At 42.3% G+C, this 23503-nt stretch overlaps 1 protein-coding gene across 2 annotated transcripts in view; it reads right to left on the bottom strand.

Annotated features, from left to right (window-relative positions):
- PRKD1 (protein kinase D1) overlaps positions 1-23236 on the bottom strand; it is a 313480-nt gene extending 290244 nt beyond the window's left edge. For both annotated transcript variants that reach the window (XM_034768761.1, XM_034768762.1), the window contains exon 1: positions 22741-23236. In XM_034768761.1, coding sequence (XP_034624652.1) covers positions 22741-22932 — 192 coding nt within the window. In that variant the 5' untranslated portion in view covers positions 22933-23236. The remainder of the gene's footprint in view (positions 1-22740) is intronic.
- Between the last annotated feature and the right edge of the window lie 267 nt (positions 23237-23503).

Raw genomic sequence — 23503 nt, 5'->3', positions numbered from 1 at the left:
TCGCGGCCCCACAGGGGACCCCAGACCTCTGGTTCAGAACCACTGCACTAGGTCACACAGCCTCCCCTAAATTACAATATCCAGAAAGCCAGGAGGCCAATATATTTCAATAGATTTTAGGATTAAAATATTAATAAAATGTAAGCATTAATTATTCCAATGCAAAGGATTATTCACTCAAACAGAACAGAAAAAATATTGCACATATAGAGAAAAATTAAATTGTTTTCATAACACTGAGTACATACAGTAAACAAAGTTTTGCTGTTTCTGCAAGAAGGAAGTATAAAGATATAATTTGCTTTAACAAACTTTTACTTATTTTCAAATTGTTCCAAAACGACTAGGATTAACTCATTTACAAAGAGGAGTGTAAGTGTTCTGAACACAAAGCTTGGAAACAAATAATAGGATTTATCCCTGGATTAGAAGAGATTCAGTAGGTCTTAATCTTTTCAGACATAGTTGTAATTCTCATCTACTGTAATGAACCTCATTCCTACACACTGACATGTAACAACAGTGTGACTGGTGCACTGCCGTTACTTATGGCTGCTAATCATTAATGTTTATAGTTAGCACAACCCTCAAATGACGTTGTAATGAAAGTTTGGCATAAAATTCAGCAAGGAGATTGCTACTTCTTTTATAAATCTCCTAGTTCTGGCATTTGGTTATTACGTGAGTAAACTTAAATCTGTCTTCAACATTTTTAAAATCTCCTGTTTTATTCTATACATACATTCACCATCTAGATGAAGGTGATATGCATGTGATAAACTATACTCAGCATGCATTGTTTATCCCCTCAACTGCACCCTGGTCATTAACTCACCTCCCCAAAGACTACACCCAATGTTTCAGATCACTCAGCAGCTTCATATAGGCACTATTTATTTCCCCATAAATCAGAATATTCACCCAAAAATTACAATGGGACAAGATGGGCAACATGAAGATATAAGAGCATTCTTTAAAAAAATATTTTTTACCAATTATTTTCCATCTTGCTTTTTGCAATTATATCCAACTATCAAGCAAGCCACTATCTTTTTTCCCTACTTTCTCTTTCAATATTTTAAAGTTACCTTGTAAATAGTATTATAGTAACTACTATAACAGAAGAGCTGCTTGACTGCATCATTCTTAAGAATACACCCTCTCTGGATATTGCCTCTTGGAGGCATGTTATTAAAAGACAACATATACACTGAATGTAAATCCAGCTGTATCCTATCCAGAGCAGAAAGTGAGTACGACTGGAATGCAAATTCACAACACACAGCAAAACCCTTGGATCACTGAAGCCAGGAAATTCCACACTCCACATGTGAATTGTGCCTTGAGGATCCCAGAGAGATTCCAGCTGCATCAGGTGGAGGGTGTTGCTGCATTACTTTAAACAGACCAAAGTTTCGTTAATCATTATGCTGAAATCCACAAACTCAGGAGAAATACACAAAGCCATTGAAGGGTGGAACAGAGATCAGATCAACTAAACTATTTTAACACAAAATTGGAATATAATCCCAATAATCCTTGGTGCAGATTTGAGACATCACAGCTCTGTTACCAACCTTAGCCAGGTTATTCCCCAGCAAAAATCAAGTATTTGGGGGTGGGGGAGAAGAGGAGAGGAGGGAGAGGGAAGATTAGTAAGAGTATGATTGGAACTACAGCACTTGACTATGACATTAAAAGTAAAAGCAGTAACTTTGTTTTCTGAATTCTGAAGTTTTCCATATCACAGTACTCCTCTTCTTGGAAGTCAGTTTGGGATAGCATGAAGATTAATGCATAGCTCATGTAGCTAAAATATAGAAGACGAATGGCAACATGTGTTTTCAACAGAATAGTGCAAGTGTTTTTTTCCCCCAGAACTGCTCATTTTGATAATCTTTTCTGCATTGTTGTTTCTCCAGTCATTACATACTATGTGTCATCCTCTATTATTTGCACAATTATGGTTTTAACTGCTGCAGCTAAGTTTGGATGAGGTTTGACAGTTGAAACACCGAGAAATGAGAATTTCCCAATGTGCCTTTCATAACATTTCAACCAAAAATCTGGTAGGTAGATTTAAGACAACTCTTTTTGTTACAGTGATTTACCAATTTTGCTAAGATACAGGGGCATGCAGAGATTTCTAAAGAAATCAGAGCTGATGTCCTGTTAGATAAGAGAAATATCAGTTGCATTATGAAAAAATACATATGCCAGTGTTTTCAAGAGATTTTGCCCCTTTTTTCCTTCAGACTGTTCTAAGTTTCACTGCAGAGAATCTTCTTCCACAGAAGTTGCTCTGTTCAGAATGACAACCTCCCTAGTGGAAAAGAACATTGAGAAGACTATACTAGTGACAGCTGCACTCACATCGTGCAAATGGCCACTGTGCACCTGAACATGTGATCATCCTGCTTGACACACTGGGGACTGACCGGCAACCTCCAGAGTTAAAAGCATGAGTTGTTACTGCTTGAGTTAAAGAGCTATGGTCTAGGTAGGGGCCATAACAACTCAGATACTCTGTGGGTCAGCACTCCATGGGTCAGTACTCACTCACCAGCTCATTACATAAACACAAAGAAACCCAATCCTGTATGTTTAATAATTTAGCATTACAGTAACTCCTCACTTAATGTTGTACAGTAACTCCTCACTTAAGGTTGTAGTTATGTTCCTGAAAAATGTGACTTTAAGTGAAACAATGTTTAGCAAATCCAATTTCCCCATAAGAATTAATGTAAATGAGAGGGGTAGGTTCCAGGGAATTTTTTTTTTAACCAGACAAAAGACTATATTATATTATGTATACACACACACAGTATATGTTTTAAACAAACAATTTAACAGTGGTACACAGTGATGATGATTGTGAAGCTTGGTTGAGGTGGAGGAGTCAGAAGGTGGGATATTTCCCTTACTGCTAAATGATGAACTAGCAATTGGCTGAGCCCTCAAGGGTTAACTCTCTCTCTACACAAGGCAGCAGGAATGGAGGGAGATATGTGCATTTCCCTTAAGTACACTGCCTTGTTAATTAGATCAGCTTGCTGATAGGCAGCTGCTGCAAGCTCCCTCTGTCCTGAGTCCTGGTCTGTCCCCCTTGCTCTATGGAAGATGGGGTAAGCAGGGTGCAGGTGCAGGGGGGAGGAAGCACCCTGACATTAGCCCCCTTCTTCCTTCCCTCCCTGCTGCACAGCAAGCAGGAGTCTCGGGGAGCAGCTCCAAGGCAGAGGGCAGGAGCAGCACATGGCAGTGGGGGGAGGGACAGCTGAACTGCAGGCAGCTGCTGCACAGAGAACTTCGGGGAGTGGGGAGCTGATAAGGGGAGCTGATAGGGGGGCTGACGGTCCACCCTGGTTCTAAGCCCCCACCAGCTAGCTGCAACGGGCTGCTCTTTCTGCAAGCAGTAGACAAAGCAGGCCGCTGCCAAACGACATTAGAAGGGAGCATTATACAACTTTAAACGAGCATGTTCCCTAATTGATCAGCAATGTAACAACGAAACAACGTTGACCGGGACGACTTTTCAGTGAGGAGAACAGGAGTACTTGTGGCACCTTAGAGACTAACAAATTTATTAGAGCATAATCTTTCATGGGCTACAGCCCACTTCTTCGGATGCATATAGAATGGAACATATATTGAGGAGATATATATACACACACATACAGAGAGCATGACTTTCTGGAAGGGAGAGGCAGGAGCAGGGAAGCGCTATGTCTCTGATCCTCCCCCAAACTGCCTGAAAGTCCTAAGCACTGCCAAACAGCTGTTTAGCGGCACTTAGGATTTTCTGGGAGGAGTGGAGACGCGGGGCTTCTCCGTTCCTCCCCCTCCCTCCCAGCACTTCGTGCTTAGGACTTTCTGGGAGGGAGGGGCAGAAGCGGGGAAGCGCTGCGTCTCCGCTCCTCCCCCTCCCGCCCAGAAAGTCCTAAGCACTGCCAAACAGCTGTTTGGCGGTGGGGGAAGTGCTGGGAAGGAGGAGGAGGTGGCGGAGAAGCGGAACTTGTGCAATGCTCCCTTGTAAATTTGCTGCTCTTCCACAGAATCTTACAAGCAGGCAGCCAAATGATGTTATAAGGGAGCACTGAACAACTTTAAAGGAGCATGTTCCCTAATTGAGCAGGGACATAACACTGAAACAACGTTAAGTGGGACAACGTTAAATGAGGAGTTACTGTACTTAACCAAGCAGTCTTAGTTTATATGTGTGAGGATTTCTTTAGGGTGCGGGGATGTCAAGTTTCCTAAGATCTGGTGTGCAATTTGAACATTCAGGAGACACTATTTTTTAATGTCTTTAGGACTGGACCAAGTGGCCGTCCCAGTCACAGCTGCATCTTCCCTGTAATTTGGAAATTGATGTGATTATTGTGGAAATTTCTTCCTAAAGATGAAAATAGTTTCATTTTTAAGACAAACCCATTTAAAATCTTAAAAAGAGGACAAACTGAACATATTTTAAGATTATACGCACATATTAAAGAGGGAATGTGCACTTTAAAAAGGAACAAGAGTGACGTGAATACAGGAATGGGATTTGGGAATGTTAAAATTACTGTTCCAATTTACAAATGGTAGTATATTGTATGTCATGTATTTAAAATTACACTTGCACAAGCTATAGGGAGTCAGCCACTAACAGAAAAGCCTCTAAATGCAGGCACACACAAAGGAAGGGCTCACGTCCAAGTAACATTCATGTTATTTACTTTTGTTAAGAACTATAGTTTAATACACTCAGCAGTGAACTGTCCTTAGTGATCCTTTCACAATTCCTGAGTTTCAGTGACTGCAGCACATGCACAGTCAGCAGCCCACAACCATTAACCTGTGTTACAGACAGCGGCACGTTGTCAGAAGATGATATATTTTGCTTGGTGCAAGAAGTGCAAGTTTTCCTCTCATCCAAAAGTGAGGAAGCACACAGAATTGCCAGGAACCAAACAGACGGTGCAGAGATTCAGAGAAATAGCAAGCACAGATGAGAAATGGAAGTAAAACAACAAAGAAAAAAAAGTACTATAAATTAAAATTCATACCTAAGTTAGTGGTATATGCATGGGTCTATGCAAACTTTCAGCACCATTACTGGTAGATAGCAATTTGATACAGAACTAGAGATCATGGAAGTAATGCTTCCTAATCTTTAGGAAAGCTTCTCCAGCAGAAAAAAACAAAAGAGGAGGATTTAAAAGTAACAAACCTACTTCATGCACTGAGTGAGGAAGCTCTTGAAATGTTCAACTTATAGCAGAAAGGCAGAAGGTTTATAAATTATTTTAACCCTAAGAAGGATATTGTTTTTGGATGGCACCAAATCTATTTTCATCCTCACCTGGGAGCATGTAGATAAGAATGTAACAGAACTGAGTCAGAAAGCACAAACTTGTGAGTTTGGTAGAATTGAAAATGATATGCTAGACAAAAAGCTGAGAGAAAGGCTATGAAGGGAATCAAAGGTCCTGGACATTTGCAGGACCTGAACAATGCAAATGGATAACATGTCTTGGCAAAACACTGAAAAGTCTACATCGGCTATTCAGATCTTACCACATGAGGACCTGCATTAATCAACTGTGCATACACATCATACAAAAAACCTACTCTCACAAAGTGGTAAAGCACAGTAAACATGTCCTGTTTGTGGCCACATGTGACAATGAAATTGAGTTCACTCTGCACACATGAGCAGAGCAGCAAAGCCACCTCAAAGGAAAGGGTACAAATCTCTGGCTGAAAGACAGTTTGTACTCCCTGGAGAGACAGTATCATGGATTGACAGTACTCATGCAGCTACCCCAACAGAGGCTTGATATTCAACTCTCTATACAAGGAATATATGTATAAAATTTAAGCTTGATGCTGAGACTGGAACAAATATTTTATCAGAACATACCTTTAAAAAAGGGAAGAAGGAGGATCCAGGGAACTACAGGCCAGTCAGCCTCACCTCACCTCACCTCAGTCCCTGGAAAAATCATGGAGCAGGTCCTCAAGGAATCAATTCTGAAGCACTTAGAGGAGAGGAAAGTGATCAGGAACAGTCAGCATGGATTCACCAAGGACAAGTCATGCCTGACTAACCTAATTGCCTTCTATGAGGAGATAACTGGGTCTGTGGATGAGGGGAAAGCAGTGGATGTGTTATTCCTTGACTTTAGCAAGGCTTTTGATACAGTCTCCCACAGTAGTCTTGCCAGCAAATTAAATAAGTATGGGCTGGATGAATGGACTATAAGGTGGATAGAAAGCTGGCTAGATCGTCGGTCTCAACGGGTAGTGATCAACGGCTCCATGTCTAGTTGGCAGCCGGTTTCAAGTGGAGTGCCCCAGGGGTCGGTCCTGGGACCGGTTTTGTTCAATATCTTCATTAATGATCTGGAGGATGGCGTGCACTGCACTCTCAGCAAGTTTGCAGATGACACTAAACTGGGAGGAGTGGTAGATACACTAGACTAGAGGGTAGGGACAGGATACAGAAGGACCTAGACAAATTAGAAGATTGGGCCAAAAGAAACCTGATGAGGTTCAACAAGGACAAGTGCAGAGTCCTGCACTTAGGACGGAAGAATCCCATGCACTGTTACAGACTAGGGACCGAATGGCTAAGAAGCAGTTCTGCAGAAAAGGACCTAGGGGTTACAGTGGACAAGCAGCTGGATTTGAGTCAACAGTGTGCCCTTGTTGCCAAGAAAGCTAACGGCATTCTGGGCTGTATAAGTAGGGGCATTGCCAGCAGATCGAGGGACGTGATCGTTCCCCTCTATTTGACATTGGTGAGGCCTCATCTGGAGTACAGTTTTGGGCTCCACACTACAAGAAGGATGTGGAAAAATTGGAAAGAGTTCAGCGGAGGGCAACAAAAATGATTAGGGGTCTGGAGCACATGACTTATGAGGAGAGGCTGAGGGAACTGGGATTGTTTAGTCTCCAGAAGAGAAGAATGAGGGGGGATGTGATAACTGCTTTCAACTACCTGAAAGGGGGTTCCAAAGAGGATGAATCTAGACTGTTCTCAGTGGTACCTGATGACAGAACAAGGAGTAATGGTCTCAAGTTGCAGTTGGGGAAGTTTAGGTTGGATATTAGGAAAAACTTTTTCACTAGGAGGGTGGTGAAGCACTGGAATGGGTTACCTAGGGAGGTGGTGAAATCTCCTTCCTTAGAGGGTTTTAAGGTCAGGCTTAACAAAGCCCTGGCTGGGATGATTTAGTTGGGAATTGGTCCTGCTTTGAGCAGGGGGTTGGACTAGATGACCTCCTGAGGTCCCTTCCAACCCTGATATTCTATGATTCTATGATTCTAAGGCAGATTCTGGGTTCAGTCAAAACAAGAAGGCAGTCTTATGTTATTCTAAGAGCATATACTGAAGCTCCAGGATAGAACCTGTAGGTGAGCACAAGTCATTCTCATAGCAGTAACAGCCAAAGGGAAAAAAAAAATCAGATTCTGAATTTTCATTCTTACACTACTACTAGACAAAGAAGTTTTCACTGAGCTCAACCAAGTATGAAGAATGGGAACAACACACACTAAGACCCCATTTTCAAAGAAGGATTAGTTGTACAATACCCAAATGTCTTTCAGGGACTAGTACAGTTCCCTGGAACACAACATACAGTAGAACCTCAGAGTTACGAACACCAGAGTTACAAACTGATCAGTCAACCACACACCTCATTTGGAACAGAAGTACACAATCAGGCAGTGGCAGAGACCAAAACAAGCAACTACAGTACATTACTGTGTTAAACATAAACTACTTAAAGAAATAAAGGGAAAGCAGCATTTTTTTTCTGCATAATAAAGTTTCAAAGCTGTATAAAGTCAATGTTCAGTTGTAGACTTTTGTAAGAATCACCATAATGTTTTGTTCAGAGTTACGAACATTTCAGAGAGTTACGAACAACCTCCATTCCTGAGGTGTTTGTAACTCTGCGGTTCTACTGCATACACTATACCATCAGTTGCCCTGCAATACAAGGATGCAAAAATATAACATCTTCTGAGTCTGACAGACTCAAAGTTGTACTAAGATGTTTGGAAATGGTGGATGTAATAGCTAAAGTAAACACACCTACACTTTGGGTTAACAACTGGGGCGGGGAGGGAAATTAACTTAAAATATACAAGCAATCTCTGAACAGTTAGCCATTATCTTCAAGAACTCAGAGGACAGATGAGTCCCAGCTGACTGAAGAAGGGCAAACAGAGTACCCATCTTTAAAAAAGGGAATAAAGAGGTCCTGGAGAATTATAGACCACTCCACCTAACTGGAAAGATACTGGAATAAATTAAACAATCAGTTTGAAGAAACACACGGTGGGTGAGGTGATATCTTTTATTGAACTAACCTCTGTTGGTGAAAGAAACAAGCTTTCCAGCTACAGAAAGCACTTCTTCAGGTCTCTCTAATTATCTTGGAACCAACACAGCTACAACAAAACTGCAATCTGTTTGTAAGCACCTAGAGGATAACAGGATACAAGTAATAGCCAACATGGATTTGTCAAGAACAAATCATGACAAACCAACCTAATTTTCTTCTTTGACCTGGTTATTGGCCTAGTGAAGTGGTTCCCAAACTTGTTCTGCCGCTTGTGCAGGGAAAGCCCCAGGCAGGCCAGGCCGGTTTGTTTACCTGCCGTGTCCACAGGTTCAGCCGATCGCGGCTCACAGTGGCCACAGTTCGCTGCTCTAGGCCAATGGGAGCTGCTAGAAGCAGCGGCCAGTACGTCCCTCAGCCCGCGCCGCTTCCAGCAGCTCCCATTGGCCTGGAGCAGCGAACCGCGGCCACTGGGAGCCACCATCGGCCGAATCTGCAGATGCGGCAGGTAAACAAACTGGCGGAACAAGTTTGGGAATCACTGGCCTAGTGGATAAGGGGAAGCTGTAGACATGACGTTGATTATAGTAAGGCTTTTGATACAGTCCCACATAACATTCTCATAAGCAAACTAGGGAAATGTGGTCTAGATGAAATTAATACAAGGTGGATGAAAAAATGTTGAAAGACCATACTCAAAGAGTAATCAGTGGTTCGATGTCAAACTGGGAAGGCGTATCTCATAGGATTCCACAAGGATCAATCCTATGTCTAGTACTATCCAATGTTTTCATTAATGGCTGGGGTAATGGAGTGGGGAGTATGCTTATAAAATTTGTGGATGACATGAAGCTGGGAAGGACGAGAAGCACTTTGGAGGACAGGATTAGAATTCAAAATGACCTTGACACACTGAAGAAGTGATCTGAATTCAACAAAATGAAATTCAAAAAATACAAGTGCAAAGTAGTACACTTAGGAAGGAAAATAGTGGATGATAAATTGAATATGCACCAACAATATGACGCAGTTGCAGAAAAGGCTAATATAATTCTGGGATATATTAACAGGAGTGTCAGATGTACAAAATAGGAGATAATCATCCCACTCTACTCAGATCTGATGAGGCCTCAACTGCAGTATTATGTTCATTTATGGGCCCCACACTTAAAGAAAAATGTGGGACAGCCTGTACCCTTATGTTCACCCCTTTTACAAGACTATGATAAATTTTGTACAAAGATGCCTGGTGAAGTATCATTTGAAAACTCATAATTTGCTGCTCATTATTATCCTGGCAAAATATGTGTGGCAACACCGTATGTAAAATTATAAGATTCTACTGTATAACATTACTGAGATATGTTCCAAGTTCGGAAAAGCAGACACAAACTAGTTCCTCAAAGACAAAAGGGAAACTGATGCCTCACCCAGGTGTCAACAAAATCAAATGGACTATCACCTGGTTAAGTGACCATTCTTCGGCAGGAAAAAGGGTGTGAGAGAAATCCACACTTTGGCAAAGAAATAGCTTGAGGTTACCGTGCCCCAGGCCTTCTGTCTCCTGAACCTCAGCTGGAGATGATTCTCAAAGTATGAAAATGTGGAACAGATGCCTCAAGTTACTCTTCCCTTCCTTTCTGCTCACAGAAACACCACCACCTGAAGGGCAAGGAAATTAATACTGAACTGGGGGAGGAGTCCTGGCTGAAAGGATTCCAGTTGGTAAGCCTGCTAGAGCATGTGGTGAGAGAAGCCTTTGCTTTGAATTTATTTAGCTTGTTAAATTAGATATTATTAAGATACTAATTTTGTTTTATCTTTTGTTTTCTTGTAACTAATTCTGATTTTTATGCATCATTACTTGTAATCACTTAAAATCTATCTTTCTAGTTAATAAACTTGTTTTTATCGTTTTATCTAAACCAGTGTGTATTTGGATGGAAGTGTTTGGAAAACTTCATTTGGGATAACAAGATTTGTGCATATCATTTTCTATTAATGAAATGACGGACTTTATATAAGCTTAGATTGCCCAGGAGGGTGCTGAGCAGTGTAAGATGCACATTTCTGTGGGAAAGTCTAGGACTGGGAGTTTGTTGGTGTTGCCCTGCAGTGTAATTCATGACTATAGCACTCATACAATATAGCTGGGAGAGATGTACATGCTGGAGGCTGTGTGTGAGCTGACCAGTGGTTGCTCTCAGAGCAAAGCAGCGTAAAAGGCACCCCAGTTTGCAGAATTGAGGGGACACAGCCGGCCATCAGTCCTGATCATAGAATATCAGGGTTGGAAGGGACCTCAGGAGGTCATCTAGTCCAACCACCTGCTCAAAGCAGGACCAATCCCCAAATCCCTAAATGACCCCCTCAAGGATTGAACTCACAACCCTGGGTTTAGCAGGCCAATGCTCAAACCACTGAGCTATATTGTATCTTGGGGAATGTCACAATGTGGAAGAACTGGAAAGCGTCCAAAGGAGAGCTACAGAAACGATAAAAGGTTTAGAAAATATGACCCTATGAGGAAAGGTTAAAAAAATAGGTATGTTTAGTCTTGAAAAAAGAAGACTGAAAAGGGACCTGATAACAGTCTTCAAATATGTTAAGGGCTGTTATAAAGAGATCAGTTATCAATTGTTCTCCACTGAAGGTAAGACAAGAAGTAATCAGTTGAATCTGCACCAAAGATGATTTAGGTTAGATATTAGGAAAAACTTTCTAACTGTAAGGATAATTAAGCACTGGAATAGGGTTCCCAAGGAGGTTGTAGAATGCCTTTCGTTTGAGGTTTACGAAACAAGTTAGACAAACATCTGTCAGGGATGGTCTAGGTGTATTTGATCCTTCCTCGGCATGGGGGGGCAGGAATAGATGACTTCTTGAGGCTCCTTCCAGCCCTATATTTCTGTGATTCTATACCTGGATCCTCCAGATCTTAATAAGGTCAGAAAAAGGCAGCATTACATCATTCCAACACCAATATATGTCCAATGTCAACTGGGTGGCAAAAAATTGACATTAGAATTTGCTCACAATGTGTGACAACAAGTAACTTAACATTCTGTGATGAATATTCCTTCCCTCTTTACTCCATTTTTGCTAAGATTTTTCAGAATTATTATTGATTTTTCAAAGTAACACAGAAACATATTAGAACTCATGCAAGAAAAACAAATCCAGGTATCATTCACATTTTAGAGGACATTAGGTCAAATTATCATATTCTCATAAAAACCAGGAAGGATCACATAGCCTAATATTCCAGTCTTTCACTCGTAAGCTTAACTTCATCTTTCTCCTCTCCCTCCTCCCACACTTACCCCTTAATGTACTAAGTCACTTCAGCTGCCACTTTTTCAGCAAGTGCAAGCACAACACCTTTAATCTTCTTTTATAAATTAGGCTCTTCAAACATTTTTATTGATCTACAATGCACTGTCTTCAAGGAAATAACTTCCCTCATATGGTTCAATGACCACTACTGCATATAGTTCCACAGATGGGAGTCTAACCAATGTCTCATATAGTGAGAGTTTTACAATCCATCACACCACCAATAAAATCTTGTATATTGTTTGTCTTTATAGTGATTGCCCCTTAGTTCCATTATTTTTCCGAGATAATCCCCAGATCTTCTATCTGCTGGGTGATAGGTTCCTCCCTCATCCCCAGTATATAATAATAATCATAAACCTTTCTACATTTAATTGCATTTAGCATCACATGAGCAAGTCTCCTAAGTAATACCAGTCTTTTTTAATCTGATTGCATTGCCCCTCATTATATACTCTACTTCCAACTTCATCATCATATGGAAACTATAGGCAAAAGTCTCTGTGAAGTTCTCCTCCATAGCTCGGATCTCTTTAATATTAAGAATGTGGAATTCCCAGCAAGGTCAATGGGATTTCATTAAAGGAAACAGTCATAGAAAAAGTAATAGAAGTCTGCATCGAGCTCTGAGATTTTGTTCTCAAATTAGCTCACAATGAAATTATTATTATTAGGGCTGTTGATTAATCACAGTTAACTCACACGATTAATGCAAAAAAATTAATCACAATTAAAAAAATAATCATGATTAATCACAGTTTTAATTGCATTGTTAAACAATAGAATACCAATTGAAATGTATTAAATATTTTGGAAGTTTTTCTACATTTTCAAATATAGTTATTTCAATTACAACACAGAACACAAAGTCTACACTGCTCACTTTGTATTAATATTTTATTACAAATATTTGCACTGTAAAATGATAAACAAAAGAAACAGTATTTTTCAATTCACCTCATACAAGTACTATAGTGCAATCTCTTTATCATGAAAGTGCAACTAACAAATGTAGATTTTTGTTACATAACTGCACTCACAAACAAAACAATGCAAAACTTCACAGCCTACAAGTCCACTCAATCCTACTTCTCGTTCAGCCAATCACTAAGACAAACACGTTTGTTTACATTTATGGAAGATAAAACTTCTTATTTACAATGTCACCAGAAAGCGAGAACAGGCGCTTGCATGGGACTTTTTATAACCTGCATTGCAAAGGATTTATGTGCCAGATATGCTAAACATTCATATGCCTCTTCATACTTCGGCCACCATTCCAGATGACATGCTTCCTGCTGCCGACACTCATTCAAAAAATAATGCATTAATTGAATTTGTGACTGAACTCCTTGGGGGAGAATTGTATGTCTCTGGCTCTATTTTACCCGCATTCTGCCATATATTTCATGTTATAGTAGTCTCAGATAATGACTCAGCACATGTTCATTTTAAGAACACTTTCGCTGCAAATTTGACAAAATGCAAAGAAGGTACCAATGTGAGATTTCTAAAGATAGCTACAGCACTCGACCCAAGGTTTAAGAATCTGAAGTGCCTTTCAAAATCTGAGAGGGATGAGGTGTGGAGCAAGCTTTCAGAAGTCTTAGAAGAGCAACACTCCAATGCGGAAACTACAGAACCCAAACCCCAAAAAAGACAATCAATCTTCCGCTGATGGCATCTGACTCAGATAATAAAAATGAACATGTGCCGGTCCGCACTGCTTTAGGTTGTTATCATGCATCCATGCTGATGACAGGTTCTGCATGTCCTCTGAAATAGTGGTTGACGCATGAAGGGACATGTGACTCTTTAATGCATCTGGCAGGTAAATTTATTGCAACGCTGGCTAAAACAGTGCCATAACACCTGTTCTCACTTTCAGGTGACATTGTGAACTAGAAGTGGGCAGCATTATCTCCTGCAAATGTAAAACTTGTTTGAGCAATTGGCTGAACAAGAAATAGAACTGAGTGGACTTGTAGGCTTTAACGTTTTACATTGTTTTATTTTTGAATGCAGGTATTTTTTGTACATAATTCTACATTTGTAAGTTCAACTTTCATGTGCAACTATAGTACTTGCATTAGGTGAATTGAAAAATACTATTTCTTTTGTTTTTTACAGTGCAAATATTTGTAATCAAAATAAATATAGAGTAAGCACTGTACACTTTGTATTCTGTGATATAATTGAAATCAATATATTTGAAAATGTGGAAAACATCCAAAAATATTTAAATAAAAGGTATTCTATTATTAACAGTGTGATTCATCGCGATTAATTGTTTTAATTACTTGTCAGCCCTAATTATATATAAATGTACAGAGTTCCTAAAACAACCACTTGGAATACTCCATTTGTAACCCCTTTCAAGCCTGCAAAAGTTTCAATGGTTCTGTTGATAAGCCCATTCTCACCTCATTCTACCTCTCATTCTATGTGACTCTTCTTTTTGTAGCCTTTAATCTCTAATATGGAACCATGTCAAATGCTTTCAGAAGATATAACTATGCTATACCCACCAAATTTCCTTTGCCTATAATGGCAGGGATACAACTACCCCACCACAAAAGTTACTTACTCCACTATTTCCTTTGCCTAATCAAAACTGACTCCTGTTAATCTAACTAGTCTTTTCCAGTTGTTCCCTCACCACATTCCTTAAAATAATTCCCCCAAAAAGCTACTGTTACACACATTGGCTTATAGTTTCTGGGTTTGCCTTTGGATCTTTTTTTATTAAAGCTTAATACTTTCAAATCTTTAGAAATCTCTCAAAGCTACTAAAAAAATTTTAAAGACCAATTAAAAAAGGATCATATTTATCTGCTTACTTCAAAATTTATCTGGATCTTGTTCTTTGTATACTTCAAAACTATCTAATCGTTTTATAATCAGTTCTGTTATCTGTAAACTACTTGTAATGTTATTTACCTGCAATAATATTGTTATACTATATACAGAAGCTCTGCTTATGTTGCTCTTAGAAAAATGATCCATGGCTCAGATATATCTCCACTTTCTTCCTCTGTTTCAGATAAGTATACTGTTGATTTGTCTCTAAAAAGAATATTTCCTATTTGAAATTATATATGCAGTTCAGTTTTAATTAGGTATCTCTTTTGTATGAGAGAAAAAGGGCCTATATTCATTCAGCAGGGAAAAAAAAAAAGCTAGGTAGGTTGTTTATTCAGGAGGTACACAGAAGGGAGAGAGAGATTCTGAATGAAAGGCTCAAGTTAGATCAGAAAGTTCATTTAGGGCATCACAATTTCAGAATAACTTTACCTATATTCCCGCTCCACGGTCACGTAATGGCACCCCCTTAAAGGTTTCCAGCTCCCAGCCATCACCTTGGGTGGGTGGAGATGTACATCTAATTCCCTCTGACCAGGGGTTTTAAGGCTGCAGAGCTCCCTGCCATACATTCAATATCCCCAGCAAATCAGTCTCCCTAAAAGGCGGCATGTGCTTTGCTTTCTCTCTGGGCTATGACCAGTGTATTGCTAAGGTTGCCAACTTTCTAATCGCACAAAACCGAACACCCTTCCCCCACCCTAGCCCTGAGGCCCCACCGCTTCTGCGAGGCCCTGACCCCCCGCTCACTCCATCCCCCCTTTCTCTGTTGCTCGCTTTCCCGCACCCTCACTCACTTTCACCAGGCTGGGGCAGGGGGTTGGGATGCGGGAGGGGGCGAGGGCTCTGGCTGGGGGTGCAGGATCCAGATGAGACAGAAATGAGAGGTTCAGGGGGCTGGAGGGGGCTGGGGCAGAGGGCTGGGGTGTGAGTGGAGGGCTCTGGCTGGGGGCACAGACTCTGGGGTGGGGGCTGGGAATGAGGGGGTTTGGGGTGCGGGAGGGGGCTCAGGGCTGGGGCAGGGAGTTGGGGCAGCTCCTGGAAGCATCCTGGATGTTCGGCTCCTAGGCGGAGGGGCCGGAGGTTCTGAACGCTGCCAGCCAATGGAAGCTGCGAAGCTGGCGCTCGGGGTGGGAGCAGCATGCGGAGCCCCCGTGGCCGCTCCTGCGCCTAGGAGCCAGACATGTTGGCCGCTCGTGCGAGCCACATGGAGCCAGGGCAGGCAAGGAGCCCGCCTTAACCTTGCTAGGCCGCCGACTGGACTTTTAGCAGCCCCGTTAGCAATGCTGACCAGAGCTTCCAGGGTCCCTTTTCGACTGTTCCAGTCAAAAGCCAGACGCCTGGCAACCCTATGTATAACCAGCAGTTAAGTTACCATACAGCTTCTTCCAATCTAGCACCTTTATTCTTAAAATAAAAGCATTACAGAGAAAGCATATAAAAACAATAAATGAACCTACACTCATGCTAAAAAGCTTACCATAGACCACCTCCAACTCCAACATAGGACTCTGGTAGATGTCAGTCTTCTAAACCCCAAAATTGTGTTTTTCCTGTGGTTAAAAGTTCAAATTAAATCTTTAGATCAGGAACCAGAATGAAGTTTGGGCAGCTCAGCCATATCTTTATACAGCCTGGGTCTTTGATCTTGCTTTCCATAATAGGGAATGAGCAGGCAGTTGGCCTCTCACCAAGCCTTTTGAAGCTATGCCTTGAGTTTTGCATAATCAGAGATGTGGAATTTGCATTTGCTACTCCCTTGGAATTCCCCAGGAAATCCACTTACTGTCCTAGAAAGTTCATACTTATCTGGCACAATTCAATATAGTCTCGAACTCCTTTACATGTCCCAGGTCTCACATCTGTCACATCTTGCCCCTAGGGAAATTACATACAATCCCGGCCCACCTTAATACAATAAGGCCTTCCAAGGATATTGCAGGAAATTGTGATACCTGTCATACTGGGGATTTAATGCTTTGTTACCTGTCTGTCTCTGTTTAAAGGTCCCAGAGAATACAGATGTGTAGGTGAGTGGAATATCCATTCCTTCTTCTATAGAACAAGATAAGGTGTGTAGGTATATCCTAATGCAGAGGTTCCCGAAGTGTAGGGCACGCCCCCCTAGGGGGGCATGGAGGACCACCTGACGGGAGCAGGAGGCCTTGGCCAGCTCCCCGGGGGTGGGGAGGGAGCGCTACCCAGACCCACCCCACCCCTAACTGTGCTCCGATCCACCCTCCAGCCATGTTCCCAGCTCACGGCCCCACACGCACGTGGCCCCGTCCCCAGCCTTGGCAATGGCCGTGACTCTGAGGCTGGGGACAAGGCGGGGAGGGGAGCCGCAGCTGGCCATGGGCCCAGCTGCTGGCCCCCACCACAGCCTGGCTGCGGCTCTGTTCCCACCCTCGCCCCGAGCAGGCCTCAGACTCACCCATAGCTGTGGCCCCAGCCTCGGCCCCCTTACCCTGTCCATATTCCCTCCCTCCCACCCCACCCCACCCCAAGCCACGCCAAGCCATGGCCCCACTCCCAGCTTGGGGGGGGGGGCTCGCAGACAGGGGTAAGGGGCTGCACAACCCTCAAAAGTTTGGGGATCACTGCCCTAATGTGTAGCAAACATAGGCATCCCTCCTGCTTGCATGCTTAGTGGAAGGCTATGAGTTTTGTTCACAGAGGGGAAAATCCTCTTGATTCTGAGTATATGTCCTTCACTGCAATTAAAAGACAAGACAAAGAAGCAATTCTCTGTCTGTCTCTTTACTAACCTCACTTACTTCATTCCCACCCCTAGGAAGGGATTTCTTTGATTACTGTCAAACTCTTGTTTACTTTAGGATGGTTTATGCAGAGTGGAACAAATAAACCCTATGTGTTTTCTGGGGCTGTTTGAAAACCCTTGCAGACAAGGGAAAGCACTTTTTAATATTAATTTTTTCCTTAGATAAAAGTCCCTTTTCCCCATTCAGGTCATTGATTAGAGAACGGTGGCTAACTATGTTAGGGCCATATTAGGTGCCCCTGACCAAAGACAGCGAGGAAGACTGTAAGCAGGTAACTTTCTGCAGCTAATTATGTTTATCATATGTCCATGAGAGGTGGGGTACCTTGGTTCAGGAATTCATGAGAAGTGTCCAGGTCCAGTCTGTTACTACTCAGATGCCTGTTGCTAACAGCAAATGTCTACATCAAAGTGTATATGGATGCATTATTCTGCCTGCAATACATCTCTACCTTTGTTTTATTTTGTTTCCATTTTTCTGTTACTAAATGGTCTGTTTGTAAAAATACAACATTCTTTATTGTGAAAATTCAGTAATACTGCAAAGTTGTAATTGGTTATATCTGAATAAAGTTTTATGGCATACAAAGGCCGAAATCTGTCTCTCTTCACTTTTAACAACAGACACAAATTAACACTCCTGTAGCATTAGCTGTAACCATATTCTGGCCAGTTTAGGACTCACATATATCACTCACACAGATTACTCATCCCAGAAGCAGAAGTAATCCAACATGAGGCAGTGTAGTAGCCACACAAAGACCAATTTGAAACACACAAGGCACACATCATAACTGCTGAGCTCTCTGGAATATTCATCCACAGCCTATCACATGAGCTTGAGGAATGTCAACTCTGTGGGCCTGGAAAGAGACAAGACTGGGTCCCAACAGTTGCACTCATCGGTCTACTGCTGCCTATAGCATCCACAGGGAAAGAAGATGAGCCAGCCAGTGTTTGATGTTAAAATATTAATGGTTATACCTCATAAAAATCCATGTCTTCATGTCAGAGAACTAAATAACATATTCATTTGAGGATTGAAAGCTTGTAAAATGACACAAATTCTATGGCTACCCCACCAATTAGCCGCATTTTTATTAGCAATAATATATGAATTGTCTCAATCAAAGAAGCTCGGTACAACAGCACACTACAACAACACATCAGATACTAACAGAAACAAATACTTTCAGATAATTAGAAAACTTGTATAAAATTCAGCTTCCCCCCCCCCCCCCCCCGCATTGTATTTATCAGTGTGTGGCACAAAATAAGGTATTCTTACTTTCTTAATGACTGCCAAAACAATGCGTTCCCTTAAATCTCAGCCTGAAGAAGCATTCTATTTTGTTCAGATAAACCCCAAAAGGACGATAATTCAAGTTCTGTGTCTACAGACAACAAAACTTTTATTTTGCAATATTTTCTCAGTCTTATGGAGGAAATATTCTAAAAGTCAAGTGCTGACATTTTCTGGTAATTCTCATTCCTTTTCAATTATATCACCACTTTGACAATTTTACTCCACCTCAGATGAAGAACAAATAACCCCACATGAACAATCCCGAAGAATTTTGTTTTAGCGGTTCTAGCTATGAATCACATACATTTCAAGGGGATTCAATTTAGTTAGCTTCAGAGCAGTTCTTAACAGATTCAGAGATGTTTGAGTTCATGTTGCCAATTGACATGTACCACTGCACCCTGATAAAAGGTCAACATGTTCCCCCCTCCATATAACTATCTCAGGATGATACTCATGCAATAGCACTTTTTGTGGCCAACACAGAACAATACACTTTTGACAACAATCTTTTTCCTTCCCTTCACCACCCATGTTATTCACATTATTAGTTGCTAATGTAACCATATTCGCTTACAAAATAAAAGCACCTTAATCTTTATATTTCAGATACTATCATTACTCACATATACATGCACATGATCCATAACCTACGTGGGCCTAATCCTACAAGCATGTGCTTAACTTAATGCACTGTGAGAGGTTTCATTTACTTTAATAGTGCTACTTACATTGCATAAAGTTAAACGTGCATAAATCTTTACAGGATCGGGGCAAAGGCACCAGTCTTGCAGTGAGACCCAACACAAGTGAACCTCTGCATTCATGCAATGCTGCACTGACTTCAGTGAGATTCTGTAGAGGCACAGGGTCTGTCTGCACAGACTTTCCTGCAGGATCGTGGCCTAATTTAGGGAAGACATATGTGAGCAACCCTATAGCTAGAGTGAGTTTATGATCACCATAAAAGAGGGAAAGTCTAATATGTCTAATATTACAGTCTAATATGGCAACCAAAATTGAATAATTAAATTAATTTAAATTGCATCTCCTGAATCCCAGTCTAATGCCTCATGGTACAAATTTGGAACAGATTACATAAAACATAGTACTTGCCTGGTAAGTAGTAGGTACCTACTTTACAGGCACAAAAGTACTTGAGAACAGTGTGATGTTTCAGTACAACAGTCACTTCCATGAAATTTCCTTCTTAACCTTGACAAGCAAGTTACAATTTCCTGTAATATCAAAAGTAAGCAAATGCTTAAAATTTAAACAAGTTACAGTGCTATGCTCTTGCAAAAATAACAAGCATGTGGTAAGGTAACAGGAAAACAGGCTCTTAACAACAACAATAAAAAAAACCTTCTTTCAAGCTCTTGAGCATAAAATAGTTCAGAATAAAAATATAGAGAAAATAAGGAGTTGAAGGGACACTTACTCCATAAAAGGTTAAATTGTTCTTTGCTAGATTAGCCTTTATTATCGCTTCTTCATTTCTTAATTGAAAGAATCTCAGAATTCTTGTACAATCAACTGCAAGATGTTGACACTGTAGTCACTGCTACTAGTGTGCTTTCAACATGTATACAGCCATCAGCTTCATATTTTTGTACACTAACTTTATGATAACAGAAGAAGACGTATTTAATTTAGTCATACATATTGAAATATTCTACCCAGTAGCTCGAGATGCTTGTGCAATCTTTTAAAAGACAAAAACTAAGAACTCAATCCTACATATACTTACAACAAAGAGTAACTTTACTTATGCAAATAATATTGTGTATAATGAGACTACTCATGCAAATAAAGTTATGCTATGTAGGTGTTTGTAGGGTGGGGAAATTCCTCCAGTACAAATAATTTATAAATTACTCTTTACCAAAAAGATATAAGCCACCAGCAACAAATCTACCTTTCTTCAACCATTCCCCTCCCTCAAGCTCTTCTCTCCCCCCAAAGCCTGGAAAAACAGATGACCTTTGCAGCATCTCCTGAACAAAAACAAACTGGGGCTCTGATGGACCATGGGAATGAGAGAGACCCACATTTGAGGACACTACAAAGAAAAACTCCTCATTATCTATTTCTTTTTCAAATGAAGTTATATGTTACAGTTACTAAATATAACTGTTTAATATTTTTATGCCAGTTCTTACTAAAAACAGTATATCAGACATGAGAGCCAATTTATTTAAATTAGTAGTCCTTCTTTAGGCAACATACTAGTGTTGTGAAATAATGTTACAGACACAAAATACCGCACACTGGAATACTTCAAACAGATTAAATAAATATGCTAGTCTGGGCACAAAACTATGAACAATGGATGCAGTGATCTAGGTTCCATTATTTCCCGTACAATAAGTTATGAATGGTCGAATGGATAAAAGTACCTCATGTCTGCCTTCTATATAGAAAGCAATCTGCTTCTGTCTAGCTTTGAAAATAAACACTGTAATATTAAACAAAAGGATACGTTTTCCATATTGAATTTAATTAAATAAGTGTGCACATCAAAACAAATAACCTCTTCTTAAAATGTGTTTTAAAAGTAGATATTTTAAAATCTACACTGACACGTTCTGTTTTGAAACCACGTTTATTAAATACACTGTAATAAACAAAATGGAAAAGTTCACCACATTTAAGGAAACTTTGTCTGATTTACACCAAGACTTAAAGTGAAACCATCAACCTAAAAACACGCACATGCCCCTGCCTGAAATTCTTTTACTTATTATACCTGAGATCATTATAATGAAAAAATTAGAGAGAAATGGTTTCTTTACTCTTTCAGTTTGTTTATTTTGGATATCTGACTACACCATGTCTCATCATTTTCACTCTTTTCCCCTCTATAGTCAGAGTCACCTGTTTGTGTGGGTCTTTCCCACTCCAACAGAAGAGAGCAAAAAATATTATTTTGAAAATGTGTGATTGCCAGTTTAGGTGGGTTTACCAATGAAGGGGAGGTGGAGAGAGCTAAGGGCAGATGTGACGTTTACTAGATTTCAGGTTGACTAATAATTATACCAGAATTCCAAATGAAAAGCAAACCATGCAAATATGTGTCATCTTTACAAAGTTTGTCACTTCATAACTTCCTGGGACAAAGATTTCTGCTCAGCATTCTACACAGGATTTCAGCTAGTCAGTGGTTCTACAACTACAAAGATCAGAAGGGCTGTTGACAGGGAGCGATTCAATTAGCCTCATTTTACACAGAGGTCACCTGCCAATTCCCAAGGCTGAAATTCAGCACCAGCTCATTCCAGCGACCTCCCTCTACCCCACATCCCTTTGTACTGCACAGACTGGCGCCTGCCACTTATCATCACTTCCGTTTTCACCCAGCTCAATTTGTCCCCAAAATGCTTTTTAAAAGCCAAGCGTTTCATAAGCGCTAAAGAGCTTGTTTAGCCTGTTGTCATCGTTTGATGGGGAACTAGGGCAATAGATCTTTGCGGTTTACCCTCCCTATCATGTTACCGCCCAGCTGCAGAAAAAATCTCCCCCTGTCCTCTGGAGACGCCAGCAGACCCGCATTAAAGTGCCACATAATACATGATAAGTGTGTCAACTTGCAAGGTTAAAGCCTGCATCAAATGGCACCGAGCGCAAGGGGACAGAGGGCGCCTGGATTGCTGGACATGGCCTGCCTGGGAAGGAGAACGCGTGAAACGCTACCTACTGGCTTGGTTCCCAGTTTGTAAAGTGGAAAGTTTCCTCTGCCACCGGGGCTGGGAGGGAGTAACACTGGAAGGAAGTTATTGTGCCACCCCTCCTCCCCCTCCCGGCCAGCTTCGTCCCCTCCCCACCCCTCCAAAGCGCACTGATGGAGGGGAGGCTTGTAAACCGGGCCCTGCCCGCATGGCGACTGAGCCATTCGAGCAGCAAGCCAGCCAGCCTGGCCGGCGTCCCGAGCGAGACTTGCACAACTAGTGCACGGGGCAAGCCGTAGAGAACGGAGCCAGGCGCCAGCGGGAGCAGGAGCGAGTCTCTCCCCGCGATCGCTGCATTCATCCCGGAGCCGAGACCCCCGAGCGGCGGGGACCAGCTGGGCAACAGGGAAGTTCCGAGGGCGAGAGCTCCGCCTCTGGGTCCCCTCTTACCTTTTGGTCCACGATGGAGCAAGCCATTTCCCGGACGTGCGCCAGGCTGAATTCCCCCGAGGAGTCCTGCAGCAGCAGCACCGGCTCCCGGCTCAGCCCGATCTGGAGGTGAAAGGAGATGCCGCCGCCGGGAGCAGCCCCCGCCGCCGGCTGCAAAGGGCTGGGCGGCCGGATCACCGGAGGGGCGCTCATGGAAAACTTCCCGCAGGAGCAGCAGCAGGGGCGGCGGGAGAGGGACAGGGAGGCGGGAGGGGAGAGGCAGAGAGAGACAGCCGCGTGAAAAGTTGGTGGGAGCCCTAGGCGCGGCGCAGATCCCCCCGCCGAGTGCCCGGGAAGCCCCGGCGCCGCTCCCGGGTGAAAATGGCGGGGGGAGGGGGAGGACTCGGAATCGGATGCAGACAGGAAAAGGCGGCGAGACGCCCAGAGCGAAGGGGGAGCCCAGCCCAGCCGAGGTGCCGCCGCCGCTGCTGGCTCTGGCTGCGGACTGAAGGCGGCGGTCAGCGCGCCGCACGCTGCGAGCCCAGCGGGAGGGAGGAGGCAGCGCAGCCATGAGCCACCACACGGCGGCCGCCGGAGCAGCAGCCGGCCCAGCTCCCAAGTGCCCGGAGGGGGCTGAGGTGCCCGCCTCCCTCAAGCCCCCAGCTAGAGATCTCACCCCCGCCCCAGGCGAGGAGGGGCCCTTGGACCACGTCGTTTCTCCCTTCAAGACAGCCAAGCCCCAACCCCTCCCCGCGGCGCCAAGTTCTCCGCTTCCCGCTTCTCT

The sequence above is a fragment of the Trachemys scripta genome, chromosome 4 (assembly GCF_013100865.1).
Source record: "Trachemys scripta elegans isolate TJP31775 chromosome 4, CAS_Tse_1.0, whole genome shotgun sequence".
Taxonomy (NCBI): Eukaryota; Metazoa; Chordata; order Testudines; family Emydidae; genus Trachemys; species Trachemys scripta.
Note: the sequence above shows the minus strand (reverse complement) of the source record. Positions and strands in the feature narration are given on the sequence as shown.